This window comes from Ammospiza caudacuta, chromosome 2, assembly GCF_027887145.1.
Source record: "Ammospiza caudacuta isolate bAmmCau1 chromosome 2, bAmmCau1.pri, whole genome shotgun sequence".
NCBI lineage: Eukaryota > Metazoa > Chordata > Aves > Passeriformes > Passerellidae > Ammospiza > Ammospiza caudacuta.
This window is the reverse complement of record NC_080594.1, coordinates 94,546,730-94,563,846: the sequence shown is the minus strand read 5'-3', so window position 1 is coordinate 94,563,846 and position 17,117 is coordinate 94,546,730. Positions and strand designations below refer to the sequence as shown.

Genomic DNA, 17,117 nt, shown 5'->3' with positions numbered 1-17,117 from the left:
ATATATGCTAGTTTTTATAAAACAGGGTAATGTGGCTTAATAAACAGAAATTTTACTTCTCCTTTAATGCAATCCAACTGTTCCTGAATTGAACAACTCAGCTGTGGCTAACCTAACAAACAGGATTTTAATGCAGAAACAAGCTATTAATAGCTATTAAACATTATTCTTACAAAGTGTTCTTAAAATGAAAAGTTATAAACAGTATTTATTCCCTGAAGGCCTTTACAATGATATTTTACCAAATAAACAGTCTGAACTGTTCTTACCTCATCTATAATTGGCTTTAGAGTAACTTGCAGATAATGCATCCCTGCTAGTTTCATTGTCTCGTCAATGCACTTGGAAGTTAACGAGTTTCCTCTGAAAATGGTGTTTGGATCTCTGGAAGTGAACAGTTTTCTGTAATTTAGTCTCTTTGTAATGAACTGCTAATACATGGAGATAAAAGCAGCAGTGAAAGGTCACAGAATTCTAGGTTTGAATACACAAGCAAAACCTCCCTTTGACAGCAGCCTGCCATTAAATGTAGTCATGCAGCATTTAGTGCACTTCCAGGGTCTAAGAGAAAAGCAGCAGCCTTGGAAAACTCAGAGGGACTACAGATCTTCATTGTATTAGCATTTTGTGCTCAATGCACTATCCTAATACACAGTGACACGCAGGCTCAAATCCAAGAGGTCTACAGCACAAATCTGGGAAACACATCTGTTTTCACATGCTAATTTGAACACTGCTAATTTGAGTAAGGGAAAAAGGCAGAGACTTTAGTCTCACAACTACGCTGGACCTACTACTTGCCCCTACAAAATAAGTACTTGTGAGCTGGGAGGAAGAAAACACAGGCTCCAATGGCACTGCCATATTTTCTAAGGGACTTGGAGCACTGTTCTGTGATAACACAATGCAGACCCCAGTTCAGCCCTGATAACTGTGAGGCAAGGTGGCATCTTGCAGACTCTCAGGTTTTCCTAAAAATCTCTTGCACAGAACTCATCTTGTATTAGACACACAGCCTCTGTGACTGATAAAGCTTCAGCCAACTGCTCTATCATGTACCTGTACCTCCCTGTTCAGCAATTTACTTTATGCAAATAGGTAGATTGCCAATGATCTCATCTACAATATGTATCTCTGCTGCTTTTTTATCAAACTAACATGGGCTGACTAGGGATCAGCAAGTTTCCTCATGCTACAACAACCATGCTGTTTCAGTCAACCTGAGTTCAGAAAAAAATACACCTATCTACAGGAAAGAAAGCACTTGATCCCTCAGACACTCTGAAAAGAGCCAACCCACACAAAGACTTCATTTTTTACTAAGGAAGTATCTGTCATTCCACTTGACTCCAATTATCTCTTCTACTGTTAGTGAAGAGCATGACTACACAGGCAGAAGGATTGTGGCAGCAAATATTCTTTAGGATCTGCTTGGGATTAACACTAGATCTTACACTATTGAACTATCAGCCCACCAGTAAGTCAAACAAGGAATTCAAAAGAAGCAGATGAAAAAAACAAACTTCATTTTCTGCCCTCCCATCCAAATTCAATCCCATCCTTAATCCTTCACCCTCTAACTGGGAGGACTAGATACACAGCTTGCCTTAAATATTTATGATTAGGAAGAAACTTGCTTGTTGTTTTGAACAAATTCAACAAACACTCAGCACTAAATGATTTATTAGCACACGATAAAGCTGAAATTATTTCATATGAAGAGCTGAAGGTAATGTACAATTTCAGTTATCATATATACTTAAGACTGAGTAAAAATCCCTGCTCTCACATGTTGGAATAGTCCTGCAAATAATTTCCACAAAAAATGATGAGAACTCCTCCTCAAGGTCAAATTAACCAGATCTTGAGAGCAGTGAAAGAATTTCAAAAGAACTCTGCCACACAGCTAGGAAGAACAGGAATGACTCCAGCATTTTCTTCTGAAATTGCATATTTCTAGAAACTGAGTGGAGGATTCTAGCACTAGCCAATGCAGTTTAGGTATTTTTGATAGCAGTGTGGTTTTGGTACTTACTGAGTTCTCTTCACTTCAGCATTCGCAATGGCACTTATGAAAGGCACAATTCTGCCATAGTGTAAGAAAAGCCTGACCAGAGGTATGGCTGCTTCCTGCTTTTCTCTGCAAACTTCACCCAAAATATGTGCAGCTGATGCTGAAACAGGCTGAACAGTGGAAGACAAAAACTTTGAGAAATCCTTCCAGAACAACCATTTTTTCTTTATATTCCCATTAGTTCCTTAATGCAGAACCCCCCACAACAGTTGCAATGGCCAGTTACCAAAATGTCTGTATATAACGTGGGTGGACGCCACATCCCAGTTTTTGTGGGCTGTAGGTTCTGGTCACAAGAGGGCAGCAATTAAAAAACTACTACAGAACAGGCTCTTCTTATCTCCCACATTTTTAATGGCTGCCTTTTCAGTAAATGTCACTTGCCTGGGAAGCAAATGAAGAGAAAGAAACTCTATCTAACCCTTTGCAATTTCAAGTCCCAATGAATACAGAGAGAGAGTTCTTTTAGTGAAAAAACAAAAGCACCATTACAACTGTAAAAAGTACACATAAAGGGACACATGGTCCAAATCTCTGATGTTTCAGGATTAGTTCTTGGTTTGGGCTTTTCCCAATTATGCAAAAAAACCTGCTCCTGTCCAGTAAAGGTAAACAATTGAAATTAAAAAATCACCAAGAAGGTGCTGCTGCTAAAACCACTGTGTTCCTGGGTCTGCCTTCACCCACAGAATGCAGATAAAGATCTCTGCAAGGACTGAAAACAAGCACAAGGGACATGCAGAGCTTGAAAACACTCTGAAGTCTGAAAAGGAAGAGCTGACCCCTCTGGTAATTACACAACTATGGTGTCAGCAAGATAGTGACAAATCTTCAGAGACCCCTGTGAAGATGATCTGCAAGGAAACAACAAACAACACAAGCAAATTACCTCAACATCTGCAGATTTTAGCAGGACATCTCGCAGAGGACTGTAGTAGTCTGAGGAAAAAACATGGTCCTCAGTGTAAACCACATTTAACCTTAAGGACCCCAGGTCATCAGGCTTCAATGACTTGTTACCATTATCTCTGGGCTGCAGAAAATACCTGATGTGCAAAAAATAGGACAGAAACTTAGTGCTGAAACACAAGATTTTCTCAGGGTATATATGAGCATAGAGAAACTCTACAGATACACAAAGTATTTATATATGTACCAAACTCTTGAGAGTTCTGAATCAGACTTAATTAAGTTTGCCAGTCTGTTTTGCACCAACTGCAACATGGGAAGTTCTGAACACAAAGATTTTTGTAGATATGATTAAAAACCCACACACTAAAACTACAGCACTGCTGATGAACTGCAGTAAATAATATAAAAACAACATTCTAGAACTCCCACATGCTACAGAGAGGCAGACTGAAACCTCTAATCACATTATCAAAACTTCTTGTTCTTACACTTGCTAAGATTACTTTGGCTTGCTTACAAAAAGATACAAATTAAATCCATTTAAACTTTATCACATAGCAATAATTACTCTTAAGTCTTCAGAGTAGACATATGTTTCTACTTATTCTCCAAAAGAAAAATGTCAAATACCATGCTTCATAAGAACTGGACTGTCGGAGAAATTTCAAAGGCAGTCTCAGCTCTCCTAGAAACTCATCACCAAACTTCAAGTTACTGGCATTCCAAAGATCAACCCTGTAATAAAAACAAATAATTTAAAATACTATTAAGAAATTAAAATAATACTAATAATAATAAAAAACCCCAACATTTCTTCCAAATTTGTTAGGGTTTTCCCCCTGAAGTTTATGAGTTAGAAAGACTTGAAACTGTACAGCAATCATTTCCAAATAGTAAAGAGATAATCTTACCTTAGACTTTGGAAGCCCTACAATTCACCTCCATAAAACATCAGTGAAAAATATAATTTAGATTAACTTTTCTCATCTGTACTGTTTCTACTGTCCATACTGATAAAGATTCAGATGGCTGTCTGGCTACCCCAGGTAATGGAAAAATACAGGTAAAATGGACACCAGGGGAAAAAGCATGAAGTTATTTAAGGACTACATATTGTCAGTCCCTAATTTGGGATTACTAACAGCTAAGTGGCAGCTTTACAGAATTAGTTCTACACAATTTTTCCCTGTTTCTAGCTCTTAGGAAGACTCCTGTGTCAAGCATACAAACTTATGGCACCTAAACTGGTTCTGTGGAGTTAAAGCTGTAGGATGGTTCTACCTTCAGTACAGTCTGTGTACTGGCTGAACCTTACACAAATTCTGGCACTTGGTCCCTCACAATTGGGAAGTTCTGGTATCTATCTGTAGATGATCCTTTCTTCCTTTTCATATGCTCTTCAACATCTGGATGGAAAACAACTGCACTGAGACTCAAAGCAGAAGTACTGGTGTCCAACCCAGCATGTAGGTTAACGCTACCACACCCACCTTGAGGCAAGGGTTTCACACTCCAGGGTGTTTGTTTCTGTATGTATTTTAAGATTTTCTCTAAGAGCTATTTTTATTAAAAAACAAGATCAGCTGACTATTTTGCAGCTAAGTGACAGCTTGAATGTGCCCTAAACTTTTGGGAGAAAAGATGGTACATGGAAAGAAATGCAAGTTTTCAACTAATGACAATTTTTAGAAGAGCAACTTTAACTTGGATAAGGTGCAAAGGCATCCAGTTGTGGATGTATTTACACAACCCTCCTGGTGCCAAGCAAGTCAGAGCAGACTGGCCAAGGAACAGATGTTGACAGCCCTGTTAAAGGTTTATCTATCTTATGCAAGCACAGAATGTGTTACTTTTAAATCCTCTGAGCCTTGTATCTTTCAACAGTGTCTCCTGCCCCAGCTGTCATACACTAGACACACCATCAGCCCACACTCCATTCCTGCTAGGTAAAGTTCTTTGGACTCTGATAATTTGGACAGTATTTATGCAGGGCAAGAACTCTCCAAACGGAAAAAAACTTCTTTGAAAATTCGACCTTCTCTCTCCTTTCTCCATATTTGATGGGTTATTATCTTGCAAACCAGTTCAGACAGCTAAAAAGCAGCTTCAAGAGGAGAGGAGTCTTTAAGCCTTTTTACACAGCCAAACTTAAAATATACCAAGTATTTACAGGCTACTGGTTTCTAGTTTATCCAAACTCATTTAAGATACCAACTAGTAATATCATTTTCAAACACAGACAGCTGAAGGGTTTCCCCAAAGTTACAGAAAAAAAATCAGTGCAAAGGATCTGTACAATAGGAAGTAAAAATTCAAAGTAGATCTCACACTACACAGTAAGCAAAGCAGGCATGCAAATTCTGAAGTTATTGCGTGGTGCTCTTGGAGTATAAAGAATAAACAGGACTTATTAAAAATGTTAATACACAGATCTCAGAGTCTAAAAGATCACTGTTTCCCAATATTTTTAGAAGACAAAATTATGACAAGTGTTATTCTGAAACTGGTCAGATTGTAGTCACAGAAAGAAACAAACAGGAGAGAAGGGGAGGAGAAACAATGAATTCACCAGAACATCTGGTCCCCAAGTGTTGATATGCCCAGCCTACAACTTCCTACACCCACTCAAAAAGAGAAAACTTTTCATAGCTTTAGAGAGAAATCATGAGAGACTAAGTCTCCTCTTTACCCTGTGGAATTGTATCTTTCTCAGGAGAGGAAAAAGAAAACAAATCGCCAAACCCATAAATTGTATGATCTGTCCAGAGGGCCGGGGGGCATTCTGACTCTCACTAAACAGAGTGGAGGAAGTAAGCGGGGGTGGGAGGGGAACCCAAGATGGAAACAAAAACACACTGTCCCACAGGGGACAAAAGCTCTAAGGAGAATTTGCCCAACCAAGACTGACACTTTATCTGCTTTTGCCTGTTATTTAAGTGCTTAATCTTTTCCCAACTATTTTGCAAGCTTCCTCTAAAACTATTTATCTGTACCACACTGTGCTGTATTGGTTTTCAGGAATTATAGACTTTTTTGAAGCTCAGCTCCACATCCTTTATTGCTGCAGATGAGTAATTTGTCCAGAAAATATACTTAGCAAGTAAAACAACTGTGTAATTTCATTTAGTCCAGTAGTATAAAATAAGAATCATTGAAATATTAAGCAATATGTAACTGCTATACACCAATATCTAGCGTCTGCTTCAAAACTATCGAAAAATCTATCAGAGAATCCTAGCTTTCATTTAAAATCAGTGCATGGCTGGGCACCATAGTTATAAAGATTAGACTGGGCCTTCTGAGACATGGTGTATTTTCCCATTTATCACATACATCCCATAGAATATGGGGCATGCTGCTTTGTATCTGCCTACACAAGAAAAAGCTTTGCAGAAATACAGTCTGGTGCTAGGACTGGGTCACCTGCTGTGCTGCAACACTGACACCACCAAAGCAGCTCAGCCCTGCACCTGGGCCTTTGCTTTTGCTCCCATGAGTCAGCTGTGGCTTGCCCTAAACCAGCTACCTTGGCACTGCCTGACACAGATGTTCTCTGTGAAGCAGCACAGCTCCTGCCTCTCTCATGTATGAATATATATTTATGAATAGCTTCCCTTTCCTGCCTCAGAACCATGGCAAACACAAACCTATCAATGCTCCTGCAGTGCTGCCACACTGCACTGACAGGCTACATGAGCCAGCAGCTGTCACACCAGAACAGCCCTCCATCCATTCATGAACACAGATGTGTTTTGCTTGCTGGGAGGAAGTATTGTTCCCCTTTCCTGGTCTCCCCTTCTTTCCTTAGAGCCAGCTGTGATTCTGAAGGAACTATGGAACCTTCTGGGAGACACCTCACTGCCTCTCTAGCAAGAACATATGGGGAGGGAGGCAGTGCTACTATTCTTCTACCATAAAGGAGAGGGGAATTTCTCACCACCTGATGCAGAAATAGCAGTATTCATTTACTGTGCACCAGATGGCCCAAGCCTCCAAGTTCCAATAGTATCTGATGCTAAGACACATGTGACACTTTCAAGTTTTGCACCTCCTATTGTTTTCTCACCCCTCTTTATACTCACCTGTCCCCACAATGTTGACTGGCCTCAGCAGGTTTTAAAATTGTACTGAGAGGGCGGCACAGGGTGGGGTGGAATGGTTTTGGCTTTGAAATCAGAATTGCTTTTTTCCTGTGCAATTGATTTCACTTTTATCACACCAAATCCTGTGCAATAAAGGGTTAAAGTTGGAAGGCAAAAGAGATGAGAAACTGTCTCTGCCCCAGGAAAACTCTTGAGTTCAGGAGTCTCCTGTCAGGGAAGAAGGACCTTATACAGGTTGCTAAAATTAAGTGAAAAAAGAAAATATACTCTGTAACTTAGAGCATCACAGAGCCTCTGGGCTGTCCTGGGAAACTGAGGGAGGGAGGAAAGGAGAGCCCAGACACAAAAGGCTGTGCTTAATGACAATTATACCAGTATACACACAGTGCACATGAGAAACAAGGAAAATAAGGATCTCTCCTGCATCAGAACCACCACACATATTCAAGATAGAATCTGCAGGACAGTGGAGGTAAATAAACATACAGATACAGTGACAAAAACTCATCTTGATTTATCAACAGAAAAACCACACTTTCCACTTTGTAAACAGAGTCTACTACAAAGTTACACAATTCTGGAAGACAATTTTGTGCTAATAATGCATTTTATATTACCTAATCTCCATTTTGTCCACTTCATCTACATCTTCAATGTCAAAATGGGATTTCTTGTTGTAGCTACTAGGTCTTGTAACCTAATAAAAAGGAGGAAACTTTTAGCAGCTTGATCTGATACAAAAACATTCTGATGTAACTTTCACAAAGTTTTGGAAGAGTACAGTATTTTACTATCAGCAGTAACTTCAGTCCTGATAGTGAAAACATTCATGCAAGTGAATAAACATGTTGACTAAACAGACTACTGACTATAAAGTGGTGGTTACACAATCATTACCAAGAGAAAGCAGATAGTCCATACTTTTTTTTTACATGGAAGACCATCTTTATTACTACAGCACTTTAAGTTTACATTGACAACAAAAAACACCATTGAAAGGAGCACCACTTCCATAATCCACATCCAGGGAAAGAAAAGGGCAATTAATATTTGTTTTAAACACAGCTGTACAACAGATGCCCTGAGGCACTTTGCAGAGCATGGGGGAGGAACCACAACCACCCTTAAAAACATTTGGCAGTGTATCCAATTAAAATTAGGAAGTTCTTCCTGTCCTGATATCCTGGAAGTTAATTTAACTTGCCCATACAACAAACACCAAGCAGACCAAGAGACCCTAGCCTGTGTAACGCATATCAGAATATAAAAGCAGCTGCACAGTTCACCAACCATATTTGCAAGACTGATTAAGTGGAAAGCACAGGCAAAGAAAAAAGGAAAAAAGTATAGAGTATTAGCATAGAAAGTTTTTGTAAAAAACAATTCTTAAATGTTTGTATAAAATGTTTTCTACCATGACTGTAAGAACAGTTTGGTGGTTGTACTTTTGCCTAGTGCGTCAGAAACTCAAGAAAAAGGCTACCCCACCCAGCTGAAACCACAGCAGGAACTGATCAAATGCAAGGGTGTATGATGATGTGTGGGCTCAGCTCTTGGTTGCACACTGAAGCTGAACTTTATTGTATGTTTGAAAATGCTTGTGGCTGAATACTCCTCACCCACAAAAACTGGCTTTTATTGTAAACTTGACTATTTGGTTTTGTACTGTACATGAGATGCAAATGGCACTTGAGGGGGGCAATGATACAGTTGCCTAAGTGGAGAGAAACCAGAAAACAATCTTTGGCAGAGGACACTCAGAGCCTTTTTATTTCTGTATGTGTGAGGCAGGCAACATTTTCAAAGTGATACACAAGAACTAAAAGACACTACCAGCAGCACTGGAGACCAAATGCTCCACACTAATGGAATCAAATTCAGCTGGTAAGCCCAAGAGTTCAGTGGATTTAAATGCAGAGGACAACTTCAGCAGTTAAACACAAGTTTCCTCACCCTAGCCTTGCAAACACTTCACTGTTTCTGCAGAGTGTCCTACAGGCCTGCAAATGACAGTTTCTACTACCATTGTGAAGCTTATGGTGCAATTTTTAATAATGAAACAAACTTTTAAGTCTCTTTCTATCTGTAACACAGGAGTTGTTACAAAAAGCTGTAGCATAGGTGTAACTTATGGCATGTCCCTTCTAAGTAAACACCTTCTCAGAAGTTTTGCTGGAATCTGCATTTATGACATCTCTCTGTACACCCATATGGCTACTCAGTGTGGAGATCAATACAGCTCAAGAGTGGTACTCCAAAAGGGATAGCTGTACAGAACTGGAGATGAGGAACCTTCCAGTCCACTGTGCTAAAGTAGCTGACCCATAACACTGTACAATAAAGGGGGCATAACTCTGCTGTGTTGTCCCTTTCACCTGAGAAAGCTGGCAAGCCATTTGTCAGCTGCTCAGGTTTTTTTCAGCACATGCAAGTTTACAAACAGGTCCCCAGCACTTCCTTCTTGAATTCCTGTAAGAAGACCATTTTCCTGTAGCTGCACACACAGCTCCACACCACACTGCAGCTGAAGCAGTGGTGAAAATGGCACTGACTATCAGGTGCAAGTTTCACTCACCACACCCCTCAAATAAGCCCTTCTATTTCCCAAACCAACAATAAGCTATCTTTCACTTAGAAAATTAAATCTGTGTAACTTTTTGGTTGTAGAAAGGAAAGCACCCATACACTGTCTTTTACAGACCAGCTTCTTCCTTGGAGGCTTGGACAATCACTGTGCTAGCAGGCTGCAGAAAAGCTGATGAAGCTGTTCAGGAGCAGAAAGTGACACCGCTGTCAACAGCATGGATCTCTCAGCTCCACAGGAATTGGAGCTCTTCCTTTGCATGCACCAGCCACAGGTCTGCCCACACCTCATTAGTGAATGTATTTCCCAGTCACAGCAGTTTTACTGAACCTTGTTCCTTGAAGATGTTTAGCCTGATTTGTACTAACTGCTCCCAAAATGACATAAATCTATGATGGTTCTGTCTGCAGAGCTGTTTATATTTCAGAGCTCTGGCTGATTCAGTCATTTCCCAAGCTCTGCTTTTACCAGCACAGAATTCATTTTGCTCTGAGTTAGCAGAACTGTGTCATGGCCTTGAGTTCAGGTTTTACTTTTGCTGGTACTTGCACACAACCCAGCTCTCACATAAAGGCAGGCTAAGCAAGCCCCAGCCCTCCCTCTCTCTCTCAACTCCAGCTGGAAGATGCTTTGTTTTTCTCCTTCCTCTCCCAGCATGGCACAACCTGCCAAGTTCAGTGTTTAAATACCAAACATTTTCTGTTTCTGCAGCACACGGAAGGATGAGGAATCAGGTGAAGTTTTTGTGGCTTACAGTCTTACATTCTCATTAAAAGGTTCTCACTGACAGGCTCCTCCAGAACTGCCTGTGTTACAATAAGGAAGCCCATCTTAGTTTACTTACATACAGCATCACTCTCGTATCACTGCCAAAGACCACAGCTCTGGGCCAGGTGAGGGACTGAAATCCTGGCTGAACACACAGACACCTCAGTGCAGTTTCAGCACTTGGTCTCACGGCACCTCTGCCCCTCTAACTGTGCCCAGCAACTCCACAGAGCCTCATGGAGCCAGGAACTGGGCACAAGAGCTCACTGCAAGGAGCTACATCCTATATCCTAGGATGAGATGGGCTGGGTTAGCAGAGCAAAGATCACCTCAGAAAGCTGTCCTGGCCTACCCTCATGGCTTCCAGCCCTCAGGCACTACAGAAAGTGCTCCTGCCAATCAGGAACTTGCTAAATCTGTTCCTTATATCCAAACACATTACATCAACAAGAGCCAAGTTGCTGCTGGTATGCCAGACTTTGGTCAGTACAACTACTGGCTCCTAGGCAAAGATAGTGGTTTGCAGGAGAGGGAAGACAGCAATGTCAAGAATGACACTTCAGATCTGCACAGTGCAACAGCACCTGTATGGCTCCTCTGTCCCCCAGCTTCCCTTCCTCATGTGGCTGTGGCACAGAGCTGATCCCAGAAACCACATCCCTACGTGCCATCCCTATGGCAGCAACAATTTCTAATGCAAATATGACTTGCATCTTTCAGATCACATGAGCAGAAAGAGCTTTTCAATCCATGCCAACTGCACTGTGCCATTCTAGCTTTTATTCCATCAACTTCACAATTACAGATACTTTCTTGAGGTGTCTACTGAAATAGAACTGTCAAGCACACACCAGAGAAAAAGAGAATGATACGCATAGTTTAGAAGACAAAATGAAAAGTTTCAAGAGAGATCTAAATTATAAACACATGCACATATATGTATGGACACACCACAATTAGAGCTACTCTTGCCAAAAGGAACCAAAATGAGGACTTTCATAGCAGTTATACTTTATCTTAACTGGACTTGTTGAAAATGCTCTGTATTAAATAAAGCTATAGAGGTTTTACCCACTTGGAGAAAAGGCACTAGTATTGCAGCAGACTGGTAGACAGCCAGAACAACCAGCTTAAGTGTATTTTTCCTCTACAGTTTTCAGTATTCCTAAGGAGATAACCTTCCTCCCAGTGACTGGGAAAGACAGGGTAGACCAGCTATAAAAACACAGACTAAGAAAAAATATAATTTCTCTGCATGTGTGGTTTGTTAAGGTTTTTTGAACTTATTTTTAAATGTGTTTTTTCCAAAACTCTCGTGAGGTAAGTTGTGATTAAATGTAAAGCCTGTTGCTCAGAAGTGCCCAGCTTGAAGCTTTTCCTACAGAGCACCTGAGGTGAAAGCAGGATACTGCTCCTTCAGCAGACAGCCAGTCTGAGCCCTGGTACTTCTTTCCCCCACACCATGCTTTGAAACAGCCTTCAAAGATGACAGCTGGCACAACATGGAGCAGGATGCTGTGCCAACTATCCACAGTATAGTATTTCAGCTTATCACCCGCTCCTTTGAAATACCAACCTCAAAATAAAACACTTCATCAAAATGTGGATTGTTGGTCTTCTTTTTAACTTTAGTCTTTTTGGCTTCTGATCTGAATTAAGGAAACAAAAACAAAAAAATAGGGTAAGAAACAACATTAGTAGAGGTGTGATCCTAGAAGAGAGCCACTGAGGAGGAAATAGCCAGCCACTTGATTTATCTGATAAAACTGGAATGCCATGTGGCTCCAGCACAGCAAGGCACAGACACTTTGCACACATTTAAGAGAGAGATTCAATGCATTCCTAGTTCTCTAAAGTGGCAGTAATCACATTTTGTTATCCTATTTTAAACACAACTCCTTGAACCCTTATTCTTTCACTTGGTTGACATAGAATCTTTTATCTGTACAAACTGGCAAGACTAGGGCTCTGAACAGCAACATTTGGAGGGCAGTCAGTCTTGATGTGACTCAAAAATTCCTCATAATCTAAAAGCACAGGAGACAAAGACTAGCCTAGCTATTTCTGTGAGTCATATTTTATGATTCTGGTCTGAAAAATCAATCGCTGCTTTTCAGTGACAATCAAAAAATCCAGAATGGTTTCTTCGGTAAGAATATTTTTATTGCTGTATGAGCATCCCTTTTCCTGCAGCACCAGCAGCACTTAGTTAATACAGTGGTGGATTACTATGACCAGTGCTGAGCAGAAGTCTGTATTTTTATTGTCCTGAAGGCGTAAGATGTGGCAGACCTCCTCCCAAGCACTCAGCAGGCCTGACCCAGCTCTGCAGTGCCCATTCATCCCCCATGGGCCGTGCCATCCGCCTGTGCCTGCCTTTGAGAACACAGACATTGACTGCTGGGCTCAAGCCAGCCAATGCATTTCTCACAGGCCAGCCAACAGCTGTCTGATGGCTTCCACATGCTATGAACCTATGCTTGATTTGTTCTCACTACCTACAAGAGAAAAGCTGTATGCTGTCCTGTGTCACCAATCTTACCCTACAGCTCTGCAGGCGTAGATAAAACAGATGCAGACGGAGAGGCACATCAGCCATGTGGAAAACTGACCTACTAATCATTACATCCCAGAATCTATCATTCATTTCTCATCACCAAAGCTGCTTAGATAGCTTGTAACTGCTTATATTCACTGGACAACTCTGTGTATTTCACAGAGGTCAAGGGGAGCTGGATCTAATTCCCAGACTTCCCATGTGAGTTGAATGAGCCTGTCCACCAGTATACAATATTTTTCCATCCATAATACAGGCACAGAAAGAGTTTCTGTCAGGAAGTCTGCTGACTCTAAGTACAAATCACATAATAAACAGCAGCATTTTTGCTGAAATTTTTATGCTTGTCATTGCATAATTGCAGCTGAATAAAGCAGCTTTCCTACTCTAAAATGAGAGGCACTGGAAAATCCAGAGAGGAGAATGATGTACAGATTAAGAATATCCCACTATTCCTAGGAGAAGCTGAGAGATAAGAGACACTAATCTCCTCCAGGACACAGCACAGATTGCCAACCCCATCTCATCAGTCACACTTGCCAATCAGCCTCTTTACTGATAAACCCATCTGGGAGGGGACTGGGAAGCAGGATGTAGAACGGGAGGTGATTAAGGCAGCACAATTATTGAGCAATTACAAAGCAGTGAATGGGAATAAGCTGCATGCTGCTTGCTGGAGATAGGAAGCAAGCCTTCTCCCCCCACCAAAACCCAGATAGGAATAGGATAAGGCTAGGCTCCTTATTCTGAAGGAAGTACATTATCAAGAGTCACACATTATTCAGACTGGGGGCATAGGGAAGCAGACAAAGGTAAATTCAGACATTTAAGAGTTAGTCAATCAGTCTCCTTACTGTTTCAATAATAGACACCCAGCCAGTCATTTGAAACAAGTTACAACCTTAAAATGAATTGCACAAGTCAAATACACAATTCCATTAATGGAGATAAGGCACAACACACCTAGACAAAGATGCAGAATACAGACAGGCTCAAAGACTTCTCTACATGCGAGGTAAATATTTGTCAAAAATGCTTCTTATTTATAGTATTTGCAACAAATTGTTGTAAAACATCATTAAAAACCCATGCCACCAAATTTGATTCTTTGAGGTCACAGCAGAGCTGTTTTGTTTCTAAAATGACACAGACATAAAAGATGACTAGATAAGCAGAAAAACCAGCGACATCCAACAGCAGAGAAAATTTTCATAACAGATGGGAAAATTGAATCCCAAATTTGAACTGAAGAGTATCATGCAGAATCTCATCACTAAAACCTCATTCCAAATTTTATCCATGATATAATGTCTGCATATATCAAATTATATATAAGGACTGAGCCATTGAGGGTTTTTGACATACATATTAATTTGTCACACCTTGAAAGTGAAGACACTCTTAAATATTCACATGCAAACGTGCATACTCGGCAAGATGTTGATGTATTCACATTTCTCTTCCACCCTGCCCAAAATTAGGCAATGAATTTGCTCAAAAACTGGCCTCCAACTGTGAGGTGAGAAGATGCATAAATTAAGACTAACCACAAATTATATACTCTGGGATATTCAAATTATTCAGATCTTTACATAAATCAAAACTGAAACAAGTCTCAAATCACTTACTCTAGCATAATTCAGTAGCTCATACACACACCCACCCCAACATTTAACATATTCTAGCAGTGTCTAAATACTCCCAGCTGTCCATAGGAGAAAGCAAATTTCTAATAGACAAAGGAAACAGAAACCACCCTTATAAAAGGGAAGCCCTTGAATGTGCAATACTTGCCTGGAAGGTCCTGCTAAGGTAACAGTGGCATAGGGATCACATTGCCCGTTCACAATGGGCAGCCCTTGGCACTCCAAAACTCTAGAAAAGAAGAAAATGAAGACAAATACATTAACTTAATGGAAAGAAGCTGGAGGGAAAATAAAACTGAAGCATGTTCATAGGGTTTTTTTCACAACACTTTACACTAGGGAATTTAAATGTCACTAAGCAGAAACATTTAATTTATACTTGAACTTGACAACACATTCTGTTCTTAAATACTAACTTTAATAAGGGTCAAAAATACTGTTAAATTACTGCAAAGCCTTAACTCAAAGGATTTTTATTATGCAAGCACAGCAATTTAAGGTTCATGAAGTGGGAGTCTGCTGTCAAGATGGGAGCTGTCAGCACTTTAAAATTCTGTGACAATTTATTCACCAAAATACATAACCAGAATTTATTCTGTAAGAGAAATATAAGAAAAAACCCACACAGACAGATTCCAGAAGCAGCTAAATAATTTCTCAAAATAACATTCATGAAGACCTCAGTGCTTTTGCAAAATTTGGCATGGGCTTATTTATAAAGTTGTGTTAATTACAGACCAGGACATATAACACAGCCATCCTAAATATTCAGCAGCTCTGCATTCAGGTAGTAACAGAGACATTGGAGGGAAAAAATGGAACAAACTGGGGTTTGCTGCACACAATGGTGGGAAAGCTGCAATTCTGCACTCTCATTTCAACATCTCTTTGGGGAAGAAAAAAAGAAGTAGAAAAAACCCAACACAACTACCCCCAAAAACTGAAAAAAATGCTGCATGTTTCAGAAGTTAAAACCTACTGAGGAATGCAGCACCAGCTGGAAACACAGACAGACAAGCCAGTTTCTAGAACTCTCCCTCCAGCAACAAGTTCTGCTTCCAACAGGTAACCTGCTGGACTGATGTATTTGCACAATTTTCACTGGAAAGTTTCAGTGAAGACAAACCACAAAGCTCTCTGGGCAAGTGAGCAGTACCATCATTGCAATGTGAAGTATCATGCAAAATTCTGGGTGCTGTAACATCACATGCAAAGTAATAGCCATTTTACTGTTTTCAGTGATGGCAATTTCAATGTAAAAGAATGTAAGGATAAGTGATAGAGAACAATTCAGTACCAGATAGTGCTCCACAATTTCATCCACAAGGCAAATTATTTGGTTACATATAGTGTAGACTTTAAATACAGTTTAACTACAGGCCTGTTATTACTTACCCTCCATAAAAGGAGAAAATAAGTAATATTCTGCATCAATACAGGCATCATTTTTGTACCAGAGAAGGCACAACCTAGACAGGTTCAGAGAGCACTACAAGTAGAAGAACACTGAGCACCACACTAAGGGGCACACACAGGTAGCTGAAACAATACATTACATTGCTAGCTGAATTGTCCTACCCATGGCCCCTCAGAATGAAGGCTAGGTAGCTGTCTTTCAATACAGACAGCCCCCAGTAATGCACCAAGTCACAAGCTTCCCAATTGCACAGCCCTCACCTAGCTGACTCCTCACTGCCAACTAACACTAGAACAAAAATTCATTAACACTAGTACAAAATTCTGTTGTGTTTTCTGGATATGCAAGTGGAATCATAGATCAAAACAACAGAGAGATTTAGGAAAAGCCTGGATTGCACAGGCTATGTGCTGCTTTTATCTCTGGACTTCAATTATTTCACAACAAGTTCACCATCCACAGAGACAGAATGTAGAAACCTCCAAAGCCATGTAGTTTAAGATTATATCTGATATTACAAAGTGCTACAACACAAACAGTGAAATTCCAGCCACAGATTCTATCCCAGCACCAGCTGGAAATCCATGGTGTAAGCTTCAGGAACCCTCAGCATCAAACAACACACAAAACACATGATTTGGCTGCCTCAATGCAATGCATACAGTGCCATTTGAGATGTCTTAGTTTCTTCCACCATCCCTTGATGCTGCTCCACATAGGCAGGAGGTACCCATGAAAAACACATAAATTTGACAGCTCCACATCTCTCAGAGGCCTCATAAATAGACCAGATGCCTGCTTGCAAGCAGTCAAATCCTACTCCAAATTCACCTAGCTTACCTTACAGAAAAAGTGTAGAATAAGCTTTTTTTTTGCACATGTAGTAATACAAATACTCAAAATTGTAAGGGAAATGCCACTTTTTAAATTTAAAAGGGGCAGATGTGAACAGAAAGAACATGTAATTTTACACTGTAGCGTTCTGACAGAGTATCTGTCAGTGCAGGAGGAAAAACCAGTAAGCACCAGCAGAAAGTTTTTATGGAGAGGCAGGTG

The 17,117-nt window shown here is 40.3% G+C and overlaps 1 protein-coding gene across 2 annotated transcripts in view; it reads right to left on the bottom strand.

Annotated features, from left to right (window-relative positions):
• Positions 1-17,117, bottom strand: part of RASA3 (RAS p21 protein activator 3) — a 129,130-nt gene that overhangs the window by 18,848 nt on the left and 93,165 nt on the right. For both annotated transcript variants that reach the window (XM_058821936.1, XM_058821943.1), the window contains exons 6-12: positions 14,793-14,873; positions 12,018-12,090; positions 7,707-7,786; positions 3,617-3,721; positions 2,964-3,120; positions 2,036-2,184; positions 270-384 (exon numbers count right to left, since the gene is read on the bottom strand). In XM_058821936.1, the coding sequence (XP_058677919.1) occupies positions 270-384; positions 2,036-2,184; positions 2,964-3,120; positions 3,617-3,721; positions 7,707-7,786; positions 12,018-12,090; positions 14,793-14,873 (760 nt within the window). The remainder of the gene's footprint in view (positions 1-269; positions 385-2,035; positions 2,185-2,963; positions 3,121-3,616; positions 3,722-7,706; positions 7,787-12,017; positions 12,091-14,792; positions 14,874-17,117) is intronic.